The sequence below is a fragment of the Empidonax traillii genome, unplaced genomic scaffold, assembly GCF_003031625.1.
Source record: "Empidonax traillii isolate 1590-97213 ecotype Southwest subspecies unplaced genomic scaffold, ASM303162v1 scaffold33:size3420811, whole genome shotgun sequence".
In the NCBI taxonomy this organism is placed as follows: domain Eukaryota; kingdom Metazoa; phylum Chordata; class Aves; order Passeriformes; family Tyrannidae; genus Empidonax; species Empidonax traillii.
In genome coordinates this window covers 3,166,824-3,188,009 of record NW_020955226.1, presented here as the reverse complement: position 1 = coordinate 3,188,009, position 21,186 = coordinate 3,166,824, and the positions used below count along the sequence as shown (strand labels likewise).

Sequence of the window (21,186 nt, the reverse complement as noted above, 5' to 3'; positions counted from 1 at the left end):
AGCTCCTGAAGGTTATTTGGGTCATCAATTTGTAACTTCAGTAAAGGAGAAGTAAATACTAAAGTTACAATTGCATAAATGCCAAGTGTAGCTACCGGAGAGGTTCAAGTGATCCTCTCTGAAAATCTAAGATTGTGAAATAGCTGCAAAAAAATCTGTTCCCTTAAATATCTCTAACGTTGATTTAAATACTGGAATCCTTGTTTCCTTCTTTTAGTACTCATAACATATTAAGTCTGTGTATCAGAGACACCTGAAATCATGTTGATTCAATGCAATTATTATTGGTGAGCCATTGCTACATACATATCAGATCAATTCACACACCTTCCAGAAAAAAGAAAGTCTTTAAAAAAGTTTTGTACTTGTGGCTGTAGCAATACTTGGCAGTTAGGAAAGACCTCAGTTGCTGTTCCATGTTCTTTTGTGGTTCAGCCTTAGAAAAACCACATTTTTACTGCCTTCTCCCCTTTTTTGGTCTTATCATTTAGGTTTTGCTCATTCTGGCAACATCAGAAGTTTGTATCGAACAATGCTCAGTGAAATCCAACGGGAATTCACTCGTTCATGATCTTTTTACTTCCTAGACCAACATTTTGCCATTTGCAGGCAGAGTGCCCAGAGATCTTGCTTTGAGCAGCTGACAGCACTTCCTGCCAACTGTTCCTTCAGGAAGCAGCCTGCATGCCACCCTATGCAGGTGTCCTCTCTAGCAGCTATTCCTATTAACAATCTTTATCATAACTGGGGAGCAAATTAATTTATTAGCTGTTCCATCATGTGGGATAGCTGTTACAGTTCCATAAGGAAAACAAATCTCTTGCTGGTGAGTTTTTGGCAGTCTTCAGTTACTGTTAAGTAATATAAAAGGCATTTTTTTCAATAACAAAAGGAGAATAAAATACAAAATGAGAATAAAATGAGCAAGAAACTGTGCTGTTAAAGTAACTGGACATATCCAGAAACAAACAGAAGTATAAAGAAACATTTCTCCACACTGAAAATGCAGAAAGATTGTGTGAGATCACTTAATTGGCAAAAGTAAGATCCCTTCAACTCTATGTTTGAAATACACGTTTGAGTCTTTATTCAGATTAACAGTTCACATACATATTTACATCTGTCTCTATAGAAGCTAATTTTCTCCTTGGGCATCTAGTGCTAGTGAAAATAATAGAAGCATGAACTTTTCAGCTTTGATCTTTTATTAAATATGCACTTGAGATTGCATTTGAAATAATGAATTGAGGCTTTATCTGCAGACTCTGGAAGCCACAGCACGAGTGCTAAGCACCCCCTGAAATACACAGGAAGTAAGGGAACTCACAATTTCATGCCAATAATTCTTTAGTCTGATTTTTGTAAAACAAAAAACTATCAGTAAACGGGTTTCCTGATCATGAAGCTACTACCTATGAGAAGTGAAGAAAATTTTTGTCTTCTCTTATTTTATTAATCCTAATTTCTTAATTTAGAAATGGGAAATAAACTACATTTGAAAAAGTTACTTCTGTTTTTTTCAAAGCTTTTTTTTTTTTCGTCTTTTCTTGTACTAATGTCACACTTTGATGCTTGTAGATAATTATTCTGGGCATGTGCACAAGAATATTTTTTCCTCTGTAATGGAAACCACATGGGTTTCCTCCGAACTTTTCCACTTTACAAACGCTGTTACTCTTTAGCATACTGAATTATTCAGATTGTGTAAGAGATTTCCAAGTACCTAATTTACATTATGAAAAAAAGAAAGCTAAGTGCTCTAGAATCATCATAAATGGACATCAAACTATAGGTCTAAGTCAAATCTAATGCATTAATTCAAATTATCAATTTGACACTGCACAATAGTACACCACTACCAGCAATAGTGACCAAAAAATGCCTACATATGAAATCTCCTGGCAAAGTAGTTTTTTTCTGGTGGATGAGTTTAAAAATGTAACTGGAAGTAAACGCAGTTGATTCAGATGAGCTGCCACGAAGCATGCAGGTATTTGTATTTGGTTTAGATACAGGTTTTTTTATTAACAGTCTAAATACTACTGGTTTGTGGTCAGGATTTTCCTCCCATTTAAACAGAAGTTTATGTTTAGAATTTTCTGGGTCTCTGCATAGGTACAGAAAGCAACTCACAGCTTGATTCTGTTTCTTTGGTGTGTTCCAGCCTGTTAGTAAGTAGGGTGTGAAGACAGAAGTGCTCAGGCCTAATTACTAGGGAATCTTTACCCTTAAATAGCTTTCAAAGTGTTTTAAAGCAAAACACTCTTGTTTCTGAATGAAAATATCCGTGTGATCTTCCAGGATGGAACATCTGCCATTACTGTAGTGCAGCAACACAGTGTGTGTTTAGAGTGATAGAATTTCTTACCTGAGACCCCACAATCTTCATCAAAGTCGGGGCTGCCTTTTGGTCATTACAAATTGCTGCATTTTTGGATACTGAGGTACATTTATAGATTTAGCAGAATATAATTTCAGAAGTCTGTAATAATTTAAGAATAAGCCACTGGGAAGTATAGCAAACTCCTGAAAATTAGAGCTGATTGACATGAACTACTGACAATAGCTTGCAGTATTTAATAAACAATGACGTTTAAATGTCTTTTTCTAGGAGGAACTGCTTCAATAAACCAAACAGAAATAAGCATAAAATGTACCTTAAGTATCTGCTGGAGAGTTGGGTCTTCTGCCTTACAGACTCATTACCTTCATGTATTAGTTATGTAGTTACTTATAAAATAGCAGCTAATGGACAGGTGTTCTTTCCTGGACACTAACTGAAAATTTATGGAAGCGAGGGTGGAAATTGGGTGTTGCTGCTGCCCTTTATTACTACTGCTGTTTCATTCTCTTCATAAATGTCCATTTTGCGTTGTTGTTTTCTTTCCACAATGTAGTTCACTTTTTCTTTTGCATTACACTTTTTGTAAAAACTCGAAATAGAAAATTTTTATCATTCTTCTAGAGCTCTTCCCTATTGCATCATCTAGAATGATCCATGCTTAATTAGTAAAGCTTGGAGTAAAAAGAATATTTGCATTTAGAATTACCATGCTCATGATGATGGTGATGGTAGTTGGTAGATTGGTTAATGTTGGTCCTTCCCTCCAAGAGCAACGCGCCTGAGCCCATCTTTGGCTTACATTTGGAAACACTCTTTATCACCATGAAGTCTCCAGCCTGGGTTTTGTTGTAGGTGCTTTTTAATTTAAAATGAAAGCTTGCATTCTGCAGATTCTGAATATACCACACGGCACTCCCAGATACCAGGTAGGGATCAGGGTGAGCAGCTGGGAGCTTTGGCTCACACTCCTGACCCTTGGCACAGAAAGAACCAGAGAACCGCTATATCTATATGTATGTGTAAAAATATAAATTAAAAAGACAGTAAAATACATAATTTATTAATATTTATCTTTAAACCAATACATACACAACCAGAAAACCTGCGTGATTTTATTTCTCACAGAAAAGCAAGAGAAGGATTTTGTCTAAGTGGTTTAATAGTAACACTGCAATTGTCATGCTACATATAAAATTTATCCTAGACAGTTTTACATACTTTGTTTGACAGTCTATATTAGAGTTGCATAGGTAAAACTATATAAGACAGATCACAGCAGATGGCAGATAATCAGTAAATCCACATCTTTCTCCTTGATGTCCAGTATTTCAATCCTATTGCTGAAGAGAAGCAATAAATGCTGCATCTAGAATTAATGATGAATTGGTGAATACATGAAGAGCCATTATGGACTACAGGCAAGTGTACAGTGTTACAAAGAAAAAAAAACTCAAAACCTCTTGTAGTAGTACAAAATGTTAAGATTAAATCCTGCCAGAAAAACAGTAGCTGACTATGTTCTATGTATGGAGTCCTTAAATAACATCCAAACTGAAGTCTCTGTAGTTGTTGTTTATGGTTTAAATATATTCAAAAGTTCTCCCTCCTTTTTTACAAAACACTTTCTGTTTTTTCATGGCTTGAGCATTAATCATCTTTTGCGGTATCACAAACCATTTGGTAAACATAACAACTGAATCTCCTGTTAGGCTTCTGTTCTATATGTAGTACAAGGTCTTTGTCGAAGTAAACTTCATGACTATAAGTCTGAAATGAGAAAAAAAAAATTGGATTGTAGTCTCTATTTCCACAACTTGTTAATATCCATACCATTTTGCACGAGGAAGAAAAAATATTTAACATTGGTGACCTCCAGGATTTGTGTGGATACACAGAGATCGCTCTTCCAGATAAAGGACAGAATTTTAAAACTTTGAGAGGTTTCTCACATAGCTATTTTATCTGGCTGCAATTAGATGCATCTGATTTAAGATCCCAAGTGGCCTATGCAGTCAATGATAAAGGAGGTGCAAAGGTGCTGAAAATTTCAGACCACCTAAGCTGGATGTCCACCTAAACTTGGACTGTATGAACAGCCCACTCCATCTCTCCAAATACACCCACAGGGAGGTCCATCTTAATTCTATGTATGAGCAGTTCAAGTTAAGATAGTGACATTTTTTACAAGTTGTAAAGTTAATCTGATGAAACTAGTCATAGGGTATTCAAGTTGATAAATACTTCAGAAAATCATAAGGACAGCCCTTTCCCCAACCAAAAAACCCAAACAAATCAACAAACGGAAAGAATAATAATTTCAAATAATGGAATACTTACAATTTTAGAATTTGATTTGTAATTATTATTTTATACAAATCTCATCCCTTGGCAACACTATTTATATATCTGCTTCAAATCTGAACAAAAATGGCAGGTAAATGAGCATGGGGAAGAGACAGTGTGAACAAAAGACAGGAATTTTCCTCACCACATCCCAGGACTCCCGGAATGGAATACTCTTAAGTAGAATCCCATGTTCATTACAGTGAAAGTCAAGGTGAGCTCTTCCATCAGCTCCTATCTGAGTAACTGCCACAGTGGATAATAAATCCAATTCATCTTCATAGTCCACAATTTTGAATGTCTTAGGAAAAACAAAACCTCAAGTTTAGAAATAAAACATAAATTCACATTCCCCTCCACGTAAATTAGATAGCTCTTCTTTCTTTCTGGCGAAAGCACAATTGGAAAAATTCTAGTTCTTATGTCTTCTGGTCTGATAAAGAAAACTTTGGGACACTGATACCCAACATGAGTTGTCCAGTGTATTTCAGTGAAATTCCTTAAGCAGGAGAAAAGAAAGTGATATTCTGAAAAATCCTAATGTGCAAGTAGATGTATTTTTATATATAACATACAGGATATAGAAAAGAGGTACTTCTAAAGTGGCAGAAGAAATATATTTAAGTTCTTGAAGCAGACATAGTAGATAGAGACAATGTAACTTAAAACCTTCACTGGCTTGAAGGTTGAGTATATTAGGGGATGAGTATATTAGGGTAATTCCATTCACATGAATATTTCTATGTCCTGTTCAGAGCTCTCTTTTGCTCCACAGAGTGTGTCAGTGAACAACTGAGACCAAAATGTAAAGATTGTGAACTAACTTAATTGCCTTTATTTCAATGTGACATACTCTTTAAATTCAAGCCAATCTTTTTCTTCCATAATATAAAAACATCTACTGGAATCCCAAGTAAAGTGTAACAGCAGGGAAAAAAAATAGTGTGTAGACTATTTTTATTATGGTTAAAAGAAAAGGTGGATAGAAATGAACTGCAGACCCCTAAGGGTTATATTGCACGGTGCTGTAGTTTTACCATAGTAAAATCTATTTTCTCAGAAAAAAAGAAGTGACTGCCCGAAACTGATGCATTTTAACTGTTGTGCTTATGACAATTACAGCTCCTGCTCTAGACAGAGAGCTAAAAAAATACTTTTCACAACTTCTTGAAGACTCAACACCAAGGCATGTGGTGTTCACTCTCAAGAAGCAGTTACTTAAAGGAAAAATGTTAAATACCTTTTCCTGCAATCTAATCAAAGTAACTGGGAGAGGAAAATGGAGTTTAGAGATACTACATCAAAGACAAGAGGAAACTAAACAGAGAAAAAAAAAAAATTTATTTCATTTTATAAAATGTTTTTTAAGAAATATTTAAAGGAGATATTTGAATGGAGAAAAGAGTAATGGTTTGTCACATTAATATCTCCTTTCTTTGCCACTGAAGTTAAATGGAGTTATGATGGTATCGTGGGGCATAAGAGCAGTTCTTGCAAGAAAGAAAAAAATCCATAGCTCAAATGTCAACTAAGGAGAAAAGATGACAGAGAGTATTTGAAGCAATTAGAAGTTAAAAAGACAGACAGAAGAAGAATAAAGAACTCAAAGATACACATAATGGTTATACCCACTGCACCTGAAACAAGAATGGCTTCTGGCTGGCTAAGCACCTAAAATAATCCATGAAGTGGTCTTACTCACTGCATCAGTTACCTCTTGTTCTGGGTCATCATCCAGCAAGTTAAAACGCTTTTTCACCACTCGACCAGAAGCTGTTACGGTAACAGTGTTGTTCACCTTTGGAGAAACACAAAGAAGTGTCTCTAGACTTCAGAGCATTTCAGTTTCCATCTTTTTGACGATTTCCTATATTTTGCTTTCTGAGCTTGTTTTAATCTCTCAGACCTTGTTTCACTCATAATCTGTGCATCGCCCTAGGCTGCTATGGCTTCTTTATGAAGGTTCATGAACTTGGTAACTTTAATTGAGGTATTATTAATATTTACTCATATGCAGAGGTTCTCAGTCCTGTAGAGGTGGCAAAGGTTCTCAGCTACCATAAGTTTTAGAACAGAAGTGTCTGGAACCAAGATGCTGGAATGGGAATTGACACAGCTAAGTCACCATCAGCTTGCTTCTTAAACTCTTAGTTGCAGAAGATGGGAAAAGTAGCATCTTAAATCACCATGGCTGCTTCCACTGGGCTTCATTACCACAAGAAACATTCAAAACTGGGTTATCGGTGTCACAATGGAAGTCAAAAGGAATAGGCACAGCACAGACAGGATTAAAACTCTTATTTCTTTGTTCTTACTGTAACAGAAGTTATCTAAACAAACCCTAGAAAACCAGTATGGCGAGTCCATACTAGATGACCTGGATTTCAGTTTCTGAATTCAATGGAATATTTACTCCTGAGTTTGTGTAGATTTTTAATACGCAAACCTTTCTTCTGCAAAAGCTTCAAAATTTTAGTATGAGCAATTTCCAGGCATTTTACAGTACTCAAACTAAAAACTTGATAGTAGGCAAGACATAACCTTGCATGCTGAAGCAAAATGACAGTTCCAGCCATTATAAAAAAATTTTCTTCATGAGTGTGCTCTTTAACCTTTTTGATGTTAGATTGTCTGTGTGATTTTACATCGCAAAAGACTTCACAAAACAATTGAGATGATTTAAGAGCTCAGTCCTACCAGTAGGTTTAGATCATCTCCTCACCACTTGATTCTACATTTCCGCACTCTTCTGATCCACTGATGATTCAGTTCTGTTCTGCTCCAGTTCAGCTAACCAGGCAAGCAGACAAGCACTCACCTTTTCTGTTATTTTAGTGCACTGATTTGGCTCACCAAGAGTTAGATGAATGCCAAACCTGTCACAGGTGTGCACAGCCAGGAAAAGAAACAGACTTTTGGAAGCAAGATATTGTCTTTGTTGTCTTATGAAGACTTACTCATAAGTTATGAGGGACTTGAAACATTTCCAGTATTTGTATGATCAACTTACCTGAGCACCAGAAAGGCACACAATTATCACTTAGTAGCACCTTCATTTGAAGCAAATCTGTCACCATCTATTAAGTATGTTTTATATCCATGATACATGTGATACTGCACACCATAAAGAACGCTGAAATCTAAAGAAAAGACTGGAGGTTTCAGAAATCTATCCTGAAAATGTTACTGCTCTCAAAAATTCTTTTAAACTCTGATGAAGACACAGAATGTCTTTCAATAAACCTTGAATAGAGCCCATAAAACACAGTGATTACTCATATATGCAAACTCCCTGTGTATTGCTCAAAATCATACACTGTGATCTCAGACACTAAACTCACACAGTTTTCTCTGTTGGCTACAATCGTAAAATCTTCTGCAATCTCCATTTGATCTGGATGATTTTTAACTTCCTTAAGCTTCAAGACTCTACAAAAGAAACAGAAATTACAAAGTCAGTCACATACTCTAATCTGCCTACTGCAACACTTTTTTTAAAAAATCTTGTACATAAAAACATCGTAAGTCAAATGGAAATTAATTATTTTTGTAATTTATGTTTATCAATGAAATTTTAACACAGTCGTCCTCGAACATTTTTCATATAAAAATCTAGACTCTGGCCTCCAGTGCCCACATTCATCACATAGAAATCTGTAGATGTTTCTACCAGAACTTCTGGTTCTGACAAATTAATGAATTTTACAGTTTCTATAGTTTGATGTGTGTTTTGGCCTCCAAACTGTCAAACTACTGAATTTGTGCAGTTTTGCAATCTCTGCTCTGATGAAAATAGGACTTGAAAAAAAAAGAGGTTCATACTTTATCAAATTTGGTCCCACGTGGATTATTCTACCTGACATATCTGGATGGAAATATATCCAGTCAGGTTCAAGTGAACAGCATTTCATATCCTGTATGCCATTTTTTGCCTGAAGAAGAAAAGGAATATTAGTATTTTGAAAGTCTCACAGATCTAATTAAAGAGGAAATACTTAAGCTCCTCACTACATACCTCTGAAGGTTTTTAAGTATTGCTCCTAATCATGACCAGAAAGGATGGCAGTGGAACAATAATAATAACAACAATAATAAAAAGATTCAGTTCCAATTCTCAAGATATTCTATGGAACAGTTTCAACATTTTTAATATGCAATAAGCAATGACCTCAGCTATATATAGTCTTTTCTCTCCTGAAACTAAGCAAAAGATTTAGCCTGCACTCTGCAAACACATCAACAATTCCAGCAATCTGAGTATCCAAGACATGGGATGTGTCAAGACATGAGACAAACATTAGCACTAAGTTTGACTTGAGCGTCAAACCTCAGGCTTAGCCTCTTTTTTGGAAATTATTTGTAGAGCATGTAAGCCTGGGACAGCTCGTGGTTTCAGCAATCAGATGCAAGCTGGTCAAAACCTTGGGACTCTGGTAGTAGCTTTTTGGTGTTAAATTTAGCTGACATTGATCATTCACATTTTCAAATACATGAACCCATATAGAAAAAACAGATAAGAAAGGATTGTACATGTCCATTTCAATCAAAATTGATCTTCAGCTACAATTGTGAAACAACAGTTTTGACAGTAAGACATAGGAGGGGAAATCATTGATTTGATCAGGCTAGCAAAACAGATAAGGACATCTACAGATGAGACTTATTTAGTCAAGAACTCTGAACAGGCCTAGAAGCTGCCTGTATTACAGAATGATCTTCAGGTCAACTCCAGGTTGAAAATAAAAGCTGAGATGGAGAGCTCACACAAAAGAATATATGATGAACAGTACATAAAAATAATTAGGAATAGATTAAACTAAGTAATAAAACCTTTCTAGGAATAGAGAGGGATTATACTGAGCAATGAAGTCTTTCTAGGGAGAGAGAGAAAGCAAAAATCAAAAATAAACTACAAACATTAAGGAAACTTATTCTGCCATTTCTAAAAATTTAAAATAATTCTTTAGTCAGCATTTGGTAGGCTGACTAGTCAGAAGTGCATTAAGATGTTACCATGCAAGGAATCAGGTAATGAGACTTAAGTTTTAAGTCACGAATACAGTGCTGTCTAGACCTGACAGTGCCACTATTATATTGGAATGAAGGAAATAGGAGAAGCAGTATTAATTCAGAAGGAAACATTTTACACGACTCCATGGGATAGCTGATTTGATACTCTGGGGTGATCCCTGCAAAAGCACCACATTGGAAAACAAGGGCAATATTACCTCAAATGCTACTCAGAATAAGAGATGAAGACAAACATGATACACATTAATTTCAGAGAAGCTGCTATCTGAATATATTACCAAAGCATTGTCTTTCAGAGAACAAATATGGAAGACTCCTTTATGTTTTTTCTTGTTAGGTGTGATGATATAATGCCAAGGGTAACCTCCAATTTGAAATGCATTCTCCAGAGAAGATGCTTCAAATAGCAAAGGTGGGGTATCTGCAAATATTCGGTAATGTTAACACCATTAGTAGCAGAACAGTCATAATTCCATTGATCCTTACAATTCTAATTCCAATAAAGTTCAGAACTTTTGAAGACTGGTGGAAATGCACTGCTGTGAACCTTTTTCCATCACCAGCTATGCTACCTCACCTAACATCCAAGCACAAATCTGCAGCTCCCTGGGGAGGGTTACTGCCTTCTCAGAGGTTGATGCTCAACTGCTCTTCTAGTACCTTTGACTTACTTCACTCCAAATGAGCTGGATGAGCAAAGACACAGCAAATAATTAAATTTAATCCAGCTCATCTGATTGAGAAAGAATGTACACATGAACAGATCAAAAGACCATATCAAAAGGGTCAATATTCTCTTGGGAAAAATAGCCATAAATAGCTGGAAACAGCAAGCAGCAGTCTCAAATGAAATCAGAATATTCTTTCTCCTTTTGTGTAATACAACAAAATAGTGTGGACCACACTGAATGCAATCTATAGCTGAGTTCATAAAAATCAATAAAAATATGGAAATGTTTGCAATTAATGTTTTTTAGTTTTCGTTTCAGTTCCAAATTTAGACTTGTTGTTATCCTTCTTAGTCTAGATAATTATCCAGGTTCCAGCCAATGGTTCTGAGATGTCACATGACGTGAGATACTGGTGCTTACAGAGTGCTTCTTGCTTCTCTCTTCTTCCTTTGTTCACGTTTCTGGCACATAGACTGACTGGAATTAGTTCCCTGCCAATGGAAATGAAGTCTCTCCTAAGCTGGAAAGTGGCTAGTTGTCTAGCTGTCTTTTGGACTAACACTTAGGAAACGGGAGATTCTGTGCAAGATATAACAAAGTTATAAAAAACTTAGACATCTGCTGAAAATGTAGAGAATGTTGAAGATGGAAGCATAAGCAAAGGGCCTACTGATATTAAAATCAGTCAGTAAATGAAAAATGAGTCAAGAAAATTTGTTAACATTTAACCCTATCAACTTTTTAAATAAAACATATAGCAAGGTTCCTCAAAAATTCTGGTAGATGGACTAAATGATACAATTAAATATGTATATGTATGGTGAAATTAAATAGTATATCAATCCTGAGCAGTATAGGCTGCTGATAAAATATGCCTTTCTTTTTATGTTCATTTGGCAAAGATTTGCAAGATCACAGCCACCTAAACCATTGTGATAATGTGACTGCTGCCTCAGCTCCCCCTTTCCTGCAGTGTGTCACTCACTCTTGTTGCTTAACACCTATTTTATTGTTTGCAAGTTCTTTCCCAAGTCTTGCCAGTTTTCAGTCTCCAGTTGAGCTTCTCTGTTCACTTCCTTAAAACTTTCCAGACTCATCTAAAATAAAGTCATAAAGTAGTTCCTGGCAGCACTAATAAGTATTTTTTCTGTTTTGAAATTACCGTATCCTCTATCAATAAATCAAACTAGTTTTAAAGTTCTGGATATTTAGAAGTTACATAATGAAGATTTATAGGTACTTTTCCATTCCTTCCACTGTGACCAAAGTCAAATTCATCTCCAGTTAAGAGTTGTAAATGAAGTGGTAAGTACACAGCAGCCTGTAAGGTTTGATCTCTATACACTTCCTTTTGGGTACCTCACACCATGAAAACAGTACTGTAATAATGGCCATCCCTTCAGGTAATTTCTTTAGGGAGGCTAGGACTAAATAAGAAGGAAAATGAACACACAATTAAGTTATAGTAAATACAAGCCTAAACTCTGAAATAAGATCTTAAGATCTTGCTCACTGAAGCATTTGGCCATCTCATGTTCTTAAAAGAAAACAACTCAAAACCCACAGGAATGCAAGTATCTGCAAAGAGCAGCCATGGCAAATGTGTGTCATGAGTTCAGAACTTCCTAACCACAAACTCTTGCTTAGGATTCAAGATCAAAAATGTTTTTTCCAGTACACTGGTTTCAAATCTCAAAACTAAAAGCTACAGTGATCTATAAGCATGTTTTCCACAGGGCCCATAACATTAAATGGTGGTTTTGCAGACTGAGAGAGAGAAAAATGAGGAAAAATTTCCCTTTGCAGAAATTGAGACATCAATTATAGCAGCCTATTACTTTGTGTTGATAAAACATTGCATTATAACTGAAAGCCTTTACTATGGAAGTCTGTATTTTATGTATTCCCTCATTTTTATGTAAATCTGGATGGTTTCCCTCTTATTATCTGAGAGCTGGAGAACATGAAGATCAAAAGCATTTTTTATGTGGACAATCACCTGTAAAAAACATTTAATAGAAAAACATTCCAAATTAAAAAAATGAACAGGCATTCTTTGATATTTGTGAAACCAACTTTTTCTTTCTTTCTTTACTTTTTTTTTTTTTTTTTTTTTTGGAAGTGCCTCGAGTGAGAAGTTGTGAGAGTGTATTTTTGTTTCAAAGAAAGTCTCAGTCTTTGGTCATTCATTAAGATTCTTAGCACCAAATTCTAATCCTAAATGCACCAACAGAAATAACTGTCTGATTTCAGAGAAATTAAAATCATTACATAAAGCAGAACATGTCTAAGCTAATGATTTAAGGCATAAGAATTGTTTTTAATAATTTGTTCTCACTGAAACTGGCACGTTTCTGACAACCTAGAATTATCAAAATGGAAGTCAGACAAATTGTATTCAGTTTCCTTGAACTTCCTCTGCAAGTCAGATTAAATGTTCTCCCGTTTGCTTACATACCATGTACTGTTTCTGGGTGCTGCCAGTAGCTATCCTAGCCCTTCCTCTTTCTCAAGAGCAGCTGGGTCTCAGAAATGAGGAAGAGGTTTCCATTTCATGCATTGCTTATGAGGTCTTTCAGATAGCTTAGTTGCTGTGATAGTTTTCTAGGTATGTCTTGCATTATTATAATTGTAATTAGAAGTAAAGCAAACCACATTTTTACTATAATGTAAATCCAGAAATATAGCTATGGCACAATATAAGCACAGTAATTTTAACTTTCTTGGTGTGAAATAAGTAATAATTAAATCATAAAAGCCACCAGCCAAGATACAAATATCAAAAAATACAAAGATCATAATTACCTGTTATTTTAATGTTACATGGAAGACCAAATGGATACTTTCCTACAACTCCCACTTGACCGTTCCAGTTGAATTCCTGTCCCAAATCAAATGGCTGTTCCATGAACTAAAATAACACAGAACAATTTAGCTTTATTGATGCATGTTTACTTGTTGTTTAGTTTTACTGCTTCATTACTACTGCATTCTTTATCCTGTTAGATGCTGCTTGAGGGCTTATTTTTGAGTCAACGTTCATCTTTTGATTGGAAGGATATAAACTCAAAAGTCTCACTGCAGTTCTGTTTGAGATCCATCTTCCACACCCACCAGTTTCTGCCCTTCCCAATCATCTAAAGGCCAGGTGTGTAAAGAGGAGCACACCTGGTCTAACATTTATGTGGAGCACATCTGGTCTAACGTTTATGTAACTCCCCTGAAGTGCCTGTCTGACCCTGTAACTGGTGCAGGTGGAATTTTCTGATAGTGTATCCATTTGCATCCTCTGACTATAAATAGATTTAGGCAGGAACTCTATCCCTTGACACAATCCCCATGTACCTATGCAGCATTATGTGAATATTTATGACTTGTTGCCCAAACAGCATGGACTGTATGAAAACTTTTGTATTTCATTACCTGTTCCAAAATGGCCTTGAAGTTATAGAGTCTGACCAGACCCATGCTATACATTACAATCAGGATTCCATTAGAAACAGCAACATCTGTCACACTATTACCAAATATCTGGAATAAAAGGAAGCAAAATGTATTCCATTAAAGAAATAATTGAGACAGTGCAAAATAGTGACATTATGTCCTTAATTTTGCAATCATTTTCATTTTTTATTCTGACCAAACCCTATGATCAGTGTTATAAGTTCATGAAGTTTTCTGTAATTCATCTGTCCTGCTGAGTTTCTGTAATACTTTGCACTGCTCTAACACCTAAGGTTAGATTAGTCATAATCTGCAAGCAGATTCATTCTCTCATAAGTTCTCAGTGTATCTTCATACCTTGTTACCCTGTTATTATCATACATGAATAGATTTTAGGAATCTAGCAATCCCACAGGATTGTTAGCAGAACTAGCAACTCAGTCGACAAGTCTTGATTTCAGATCTTCTATTCTTTCTTTATCACCAGGGTAAAATACTAGTCTATTCACAGCTCTGTGTACAGCTGTACCAAAACTACATTATCCAGCTGTCACAGAGTCCAGGATCCTCTCTGAATCCAAATTAGACACAACATGAGAAGCTTTTAATAATCATGCAGTATTCACTTGTGCCACTGTTTAACACATCACTGAGAAACCCCCACAAACTAATTCTTCATATTTAATGAATAACAATGTGATGTTGGTAATTTTTCAATAGATATGCTTGGAAATGTATTTTGCATTTCTTTAATCTGGCACACTATGTGAAAAAGCAATTAAGCCAGTTAAAATAGGCTTAAAAACAATTAAAAAATATAAAGAAACCCAAAAGCTGCAAGACTCCTACATCTTAACACTATCAGTGATCTTGTGGTCTGTTTGGTTCTGAAAGATATATTCACTCCTGAGACTTTGCCTTTTACTTAGATTTATGGTTCTTTAAATACATTTGTTATCGTAGGTCCCAGTGTCTTCCAGGCACAAACCTAAGTCTTCCAACTCTGAAGTCTCCTTTGTATCTTTGAGACCTTAGCCACTCTGAACTCAGAATTTATTGTGTACCATCTCAGTAAAGCTGATGCATGGGCGCGTTCTGCAGTGTTAAACAGTAACCCTAATCTAATCTAATCTAATCTAATCTCAGGCTTGGCATTGCATTCACTGGTTGCTTCTTCTGCTGGGTGTATTCTCACATCCTAAATTCTGCCCTGCCATTATTCCCAGGTGTAACCCTTTCTCTGGTGAGTGCTCGGTACAGACACAGCTGAAGCGTTACTCTTTCAGACCTTTTGCTACTATGACCGTGATGTATCTGGTATGCCATTCCTAACCAGGTTGAGCATACCTTTGATACTGGTAACATTTTTTCCAGTCCTAAATACTAATTTTGAACAGAACAACAGACAGTGCACCAAACTTTCATGGGTTCAAATGAAAATGTTTAACCCCACACCTTCTCTTGCTAGCCCAATCCCAATTACAGCCTCAACCCAACCTAGCACCAACTAAAACTCACTCATAGCTCTGGACTCTGAATGAGACTGTACCTCAGAACCTTGAAGAGAGAGTTTGCATGTTTTTACTGTTCCATTTGTAAGCTGTATCCAGGGTTTTCTTGGCTTAAAATAGAACATTGGAAAACTTGCAATCTACCTCGAGGCTTCCCAGTATAAAGGCTCTTACTCACAGGTCTCAAACTGAACTCAGAAAGGTTGTTTGCTCTTGACTGATAAAGCAGGACATATTTACATTTGTCATCCATTAAGAGTGATAATAGAAGTTTGAAAAATTCGTAACTGTGTATAGAATGCACAGACTACCACTAGGACTGGGTCAGAGGCGTATCTATCTTTTGTTAAGGAGGTGAAAAGAAGTCTACTTTAGGATTTCCTAATTCTTAGGATTGCTCTAAGTAAAGTCCTTCTACGTGTCAAAGACGAACCCAATACCAGAATGTATTTCTGTTTTCTCTTCTGGTCACTACAATTAAGAATCTTGCCCCCAGCGCCCCTATCAGATACAAGAACGCTGCTGCTAATTAATGTTTCAGCTCCTTTTACAAGCTGTAACCATGAGTTCTGAAATTCTGAAACAAGTGCCTAAACTAGAACTGTCATAGAACTACAGTACAGATCAATTTTAATAGAGAAATTAACTTACCTTTTTGTTTATTTCTAGCATTCCAATGAATGAAAGAGGTAAAACTTGGAATACAGCAAGATAAAACAATACAGACTGTTGTATTCCTGCCTGAGAAGGAACAATATTGAATATTGTTATTAATGGTAGGACACCTTGATCTTCTGCCATAATAACAAATTACAATGCCTCCATCTTTGTACTTGTACATTTTTTTGATCAATATTGTAAAAGTGACAGTTTTTCAACAAACCTACCTGCCGTGCTGCTGCAGGGAGTTTATTCTGAACTGTCTTTACAACCATTACCTCTTGAGGAGTATCCCAGCTCAGATACCTATTTGTGACAAGAAAGGCCTATCTTAATCACTTAAAAAAAATTCATTAGTAAATATAATATATATTTATAAAATATAAACATAAAATATAATCTACTGTAACTATGTAGGTGCCTGTGACCAGGCAAACTTCAGTCCTTGATTCAGAACAGGTGCTCAAGATGTTTGCTGTTTACAGTAGTGCAACACCCACGGAACCTAGGGATGGCTTATTCCATACAGGATTGCAAGAAAAATTTGGAAAGCACGAACACTCCCCATCTTAGTTTTTCTCCTTCCTTTCATAATCACCGCTGTCTTATCCTTCAGCCTAAAGGAAATAATTTCTTCTGAGAACTGAAAAAAGCAGCAGTTTGCCAGAAGCAGTAACTGCTCTGCTTTAAATGAGCAAAATGGAGAAAAATGTTAGCAAGTTCCAAACAGCTCAAATTTTAAACGCATTTTTTGTATGTTTGTTGAGGTTTGTTCTACAGCTTAAAGGTCCTTTCCTGGTATGTTGCCATTACAATATTAAAGGCTGTAAAGCTGTCAGAGAAAAGCAAATAGTAGCATAGGTTTTGTGGAACTTGATACCAAATTTAAGACTGTAATACTTAAGCTGATAAAATTCTTCTACAGGTAAGAGCATGCAGGAGCAGTACTCCAGGTAACACTCTAAACTAACAAACCTGTAGTCAGCCACAGGATGGTACTAAAATAAATATGACTTCCCTTCTCCACTCTAGTGCTAATGACTGTTAATGATATTAAGCCTAGTCGTTGTTTCATACCTGAAGGATTTGCAACAGGAACCAGCAAGGTATATTTTTTCCAGTACTTCTCCACTGTCAGCAGAGAGACGTAGAAGCCAGTTCTGCACCGTCAAGACTATCAGGGAAGCTTTATAATCTGAGGGACTTGGTAACATTTCCCCCTACATAAAAAAAAGGTGTTAGAAAAATATTTTTACCATGAGGATACATAACATTTGGGCACAACCAGAAGAACACAAAACTTAATACACATTCCTCAAAAACTGAACGAGGAAAGCAGCCTGCTAATGGCATCAGTATCTCTAAGATCATGTCCATGCCAAATAATCACCTTTCCCATAAAAAATCTGTTGTCATAGTTTTTGTAAGACAGTTAACTTTTCTAGAAAACATACCTTTTAAAACTTCCTTGCCCTGCAAAAAATGAAGTGTAACTGCTTATTGATCTAATTGATACCAGTCTTGAAGAGAAAATTGTTGAAGTATTGCAAAATAAGACATTCAAGGATAACAGTAACTGCTAAGAAAGGTATTTACACTGCTTTATTTTTATGCACCTCAAGGATCAGGCTAATATTTCTAAGATCTGTGGACACTGGATGGGAGAAAAATTCCTTGTGGAAGAGAGAAATTATATATTAGTTAAAAACAGCAGAACAGATTTTGGGCAGAGTTGCTTCAATGGGCCTTCAGCGCATCTGCTTTTTCGTTTTTTTAATGTGAACAGATCTGATGAAAACTAAAACTCCCAGCTACTGTCCTTGCTATTTAAAGAATAAAGAAAAATATAAACAGGATCTATTTTGTAAGGAATTAAGAGTTAGTTGCATAAGCATAAAGGCATAAAATCTTCCATGAACACTTACTGAAAAAGCATTTGAATGCACTGTTGAGAAATGCAGAGAAGTATACCTCTAAATGTTCAGTTAATATAAATCAGCACACGTTGCAAACCTTTAATGGCCTAACTCCATAAAAACATTGAGAAAGTAGTTTGCAGAGAAAGAGTGCTCTAAATATATTTCACTGAAATATATTAGTTTACTATTTTGCACAACAATGCTCTAGTAAAAAATAATCTTACCAGCGGGCATTCCAATAATAAAGCATCTTCTATTTTTTCTGACTTAGCACACTTTGACTTTTGATAAAGTATTCTTGGGGCTTGTGCAATGCTAGAGGAAAATGATGGATAATCATTAGTCTATTTTATAGACCACATTCTATCAACAAGTCATTTCATACAGTTTTATAAATCCTGCCTTCTCCTTAGGCAGATCAGAAATCTATACATCTTATATTTACTCTGTAAATATAACTGAATTTTCTCTCAAAATAAGGCCTAATAAACAATAGTTAATATAAGGTAATATTTAAAAGCTAACCTTCTCTATGTCTTGTGGTTTGGTAGGGGTTTTGTTTCTTTGTTTGGGGCTTGTTTTTGTTTTCTCTTAGTAACAAACCTAATGGTAACATTCTTCCTTTAGTGATATACATTAAAAAGAAAGCATATTTCAGAAACTAACGATCTTCCTGGAACCTTCCCCTTCTTCCAATGTTGCCTTTCATATTTTTAAAAAACCCTACTAACTAAAATAAAAGCTTTGTACTGTGCATAGTTTTCCCCTCTGGAAGAGGATGAGACAAAGATAAACCTGAAAGATGTTAGACAGGTTAACCCAGTACTGAAAGCATTCAGACAATGTAGGAATAGAAGTAGATTTAGATCTCAGCTGTAAGTGATAGATTAATTTAATTAACTCTCAGTGGTTTACACTGACAGAGTAATTTGTCTTTTATGTATCATATGACACTGTCTCAAAACTGCTCTGACCACAACTTACTCAGCAATGCAGTTCTCCAAGACCATGCTACTTCCCTCACAGGAGGGACGGGCAAAGACAAGGGCTGGTGTAAACAGATTTCCCATCCTCTACCCTGCCATATGCTGCCTCCTAACCTGTGCCTCTGCAACTGATGATGGAATAAGAGAGTACATTAGATCAGAGAATTGATCTGCAAAATACATTAGCAAAATCCAGCACATAACTCTGCATGCTGTACTTTCTAGTGAACAATAATTTACCTGTTTTATACAGAATTCATAGACATGAGGCTTGTTGCATTGGCAGATTTTGTGACACAAAATCTGTACACTGCTAGTTACCAGATTGCAGAGAACTACTGTTCATTTGGCTTTTCAGTGGTAGATTATAAAATAGTGACCATCTTTCCCTCCTATTAAAGTACTCTGAAAGCTGAAGTTAATACAGCACTACTAAGATCAAACTTTCTTTTATCAAAGCAAGTGTCACATTAAAATACAAGGGCATCTAAATGTAATTCAGCAGAGATTTATGCACCTGGTTATTTCTTATTCTTAGGTAAATTCCGCTCAATTCACAGCAGCTATTTGAATGAGTCAAGTTAGTAACGTGTCTAACACAGAATCACAGTCTCAAAACCGTCAGGGTACCTTGTAATTGTGAATTATTACCTGCTAATACAGCACTGGTAATTGTCCATGTATATTCTTCCTCTTTCATAGGCAATAGGAGATGCAGAATGAGTTGTCCAAACATTCTTGAATTTAGTACTTTCCTGAAACACAGTAGTTGTAATAATGATGGCTTTTGTAATAAACTTTGCTTCTGGAAAATATTTTATTTGGCTTCTGCACCTTAACAGCTTACATTAATTGAAACTTTAAAGCTGAAAACATAAAAGAGAATCTTATTTGGTTTTTAAAAACCAAATTAAAAGACCTTTCTCACGGAAAAATTGTCTTTTTTTTTTTTTTTAACCAAATTAAAAGATTCTTTATTACCTATAATGGACAGCATGGGTGAGGAACATTCTGTCATTATCTCACCTGCATTGAAGCTGGCAACTAAACTCTCATGGTGACTTTTGAAATCAAGAACTAAACTCCCCAGAGCATAAATATGCACAGAATTCTTTTATATGTAATTAATTGTATTTATTGAACATCTAGTTCCATTTTGCCAGTGGTGTTTGGTGCGAAAGGTAGAAAAATGTGTTTGCAGTTATTTGCAAAAAGTGCCTGAAATGTTAATGGAATAAAGTGCTGCCATAGAAGTTTCTTGCATGCATTACGGGTACAGCAGCTTTATACCATTAACAAAGGTTCTAGTTTTGCCAAAAAAAAAGTGTAAATCATATATACTTATTTTTATTTCAATAAACCTTGCGTGCCCATTGATCTAATTACATAAGAACACACTTCAGCTGACTTCCAATAAACCTATTTTCAATATAACTGCCAATTCCCTTCCACTTCCAATGTATTCCTATCAACTCCTGCATGGGAGCAGTAATTGTTCTGATTAAAAAAAGAGTTCAGTTTCTAAGTGGTTTAATTCCTATTTTTTTCTCTACCATAAATTCACTGACTGATTAGGGTTATGTTTACCTGAAGGACTCTGCCGATTAGGTTGTTTAGTTGTGAGAACTCCTTTCAAATTTAACATTGATGCTCTCTTAAGCACCACGAATTTATTATTGGTATTAAATATGAAGCCATCTTAGCGATATAAGTGATGTAAAATCCCACAAAAGCTTATTCTTAACACAATTATTAGATTTACAGGTGCTTCTGTAGTTTTTGCACAGCATAATCGTTTCTACATTTCTAGGTCCGAGCCTCGTGAAGTAAATTTAACCATTTCTAACTCTTTTCAGTAAAACTGCAGATTTTTTCTCTCCAAGACCAGAGACTTCTCAAACACCTGGGCTGAGGACTGACACTCAGCCCGCCCGACTGAAAGCGAGTACGCGCGGGGATTCCGTCAGCGCGAAACGCCCCGCTATTACCTGGCACATGATCTTCCTGAGGAGTCCCAGGTTTTTCCTGTGGGCTACACCAGCATCCCTGGCATAGAAGCCGTGGGCCCTGCGGGCGAGGAGGCGGCAAACGTTGTGAGGGCCGGGCGCCCGGGGGGCGGCCCTGACTCGGCCGGGAGCCGCCTGCGGGCACATTCCCGGCCGGCGGGGGGGGACCGCCCTCCTGCCCCGCTCCACGCTCGCCTTCCTGCCCCGCTCCAGCCTGGCTGTCGGAGGGTCGCGCAGCCTTGCAGGGCCCGCACCCGCGCCGGGCTTCTCT

At 36.3% G+C, this 21,186-nt stretch overlaps 1 protein-coding gene across 4 annotated transcripts in view; it reads right to left on the bottom strand.

Annotated features, from left to right (window-relative positions):
- DCAF17 (DDB1 and CUL4 associated factor 17) overlaps positions 1 to 21,100 on the bottom strand; it is a 37,333-nt gene extending 16,233 nt beyond the window's left edge. The window contains exons 1-14 of one of the 4 annotated variants that reach the window (XM_027911589.1): positions 20,898 to 21,100; positions 19,561 to 19,664; positions 18,148 to 18,238; positions 17,082 to 17,224; positions 16,232 to 16,310; positions 15,996 to 16,085; positions 13,813 to 13,920; positions 13,195 to 13,300; positions 9,997 to 10,139; positions 8,510 to 8,619; positions 8,029 to 8,116; positions 6,390 to 6,485; positions 4,833 to 4,988; positions 3,384 to 4,111 (exon numbers count right to left, since the gene is read on the bottom strand). In XM_027911589.1, the coding sequence (XP_027767390.1) occupies positions 3,992 to 4,111; positions 4,833 to 4,988; positions 6,390 to 6,485; positions 8,029 to 8,116; positions 8,510 to 8,619; positions 9,997 to 10,139; positions 13,195 to 13,300; positions 13,813 to 13,920; positions 15,996 to 16,085; positions 16,232 to 16,310; positions 17,082 to 17,224; positions 18,148 to 18,238; positions 19,561 to 19,664; positions 20,898 to 21,062 (1,599 nt within the window). In that variant the 5' untranslated portion in view covers positions 21,063 to 21,100 and the 3' untranslated portion in view covers positions 3,384 to 3,991. Of the gene's footprint in view, positions 1 to 3,383; positions 4,112 to 4,832; positions 4,989 to 6,389; positions 6,486 to 8,028; positions 8,117 to 8,509; positions 8,620 to 9,996; positions 10,140 to 13,194; positions 13,301 to 13,812; positions 13,921 to 15,995; positions 16,086 to 16,231; positions 16,311 to 17,081; positions 17,225 to 18,147; positions 18,239 to 19,560; positions 19,665 to 20,897 lie in introns of those variants that run through there. The other 3 variants (XM_027911590.1, XM_027911591.1, XM_027911588.1) reach the window with 3 other exon arrangements.
- Between the last annotated feature and the right edge of the window lie 86 nt (positions 21,101 to 21,186).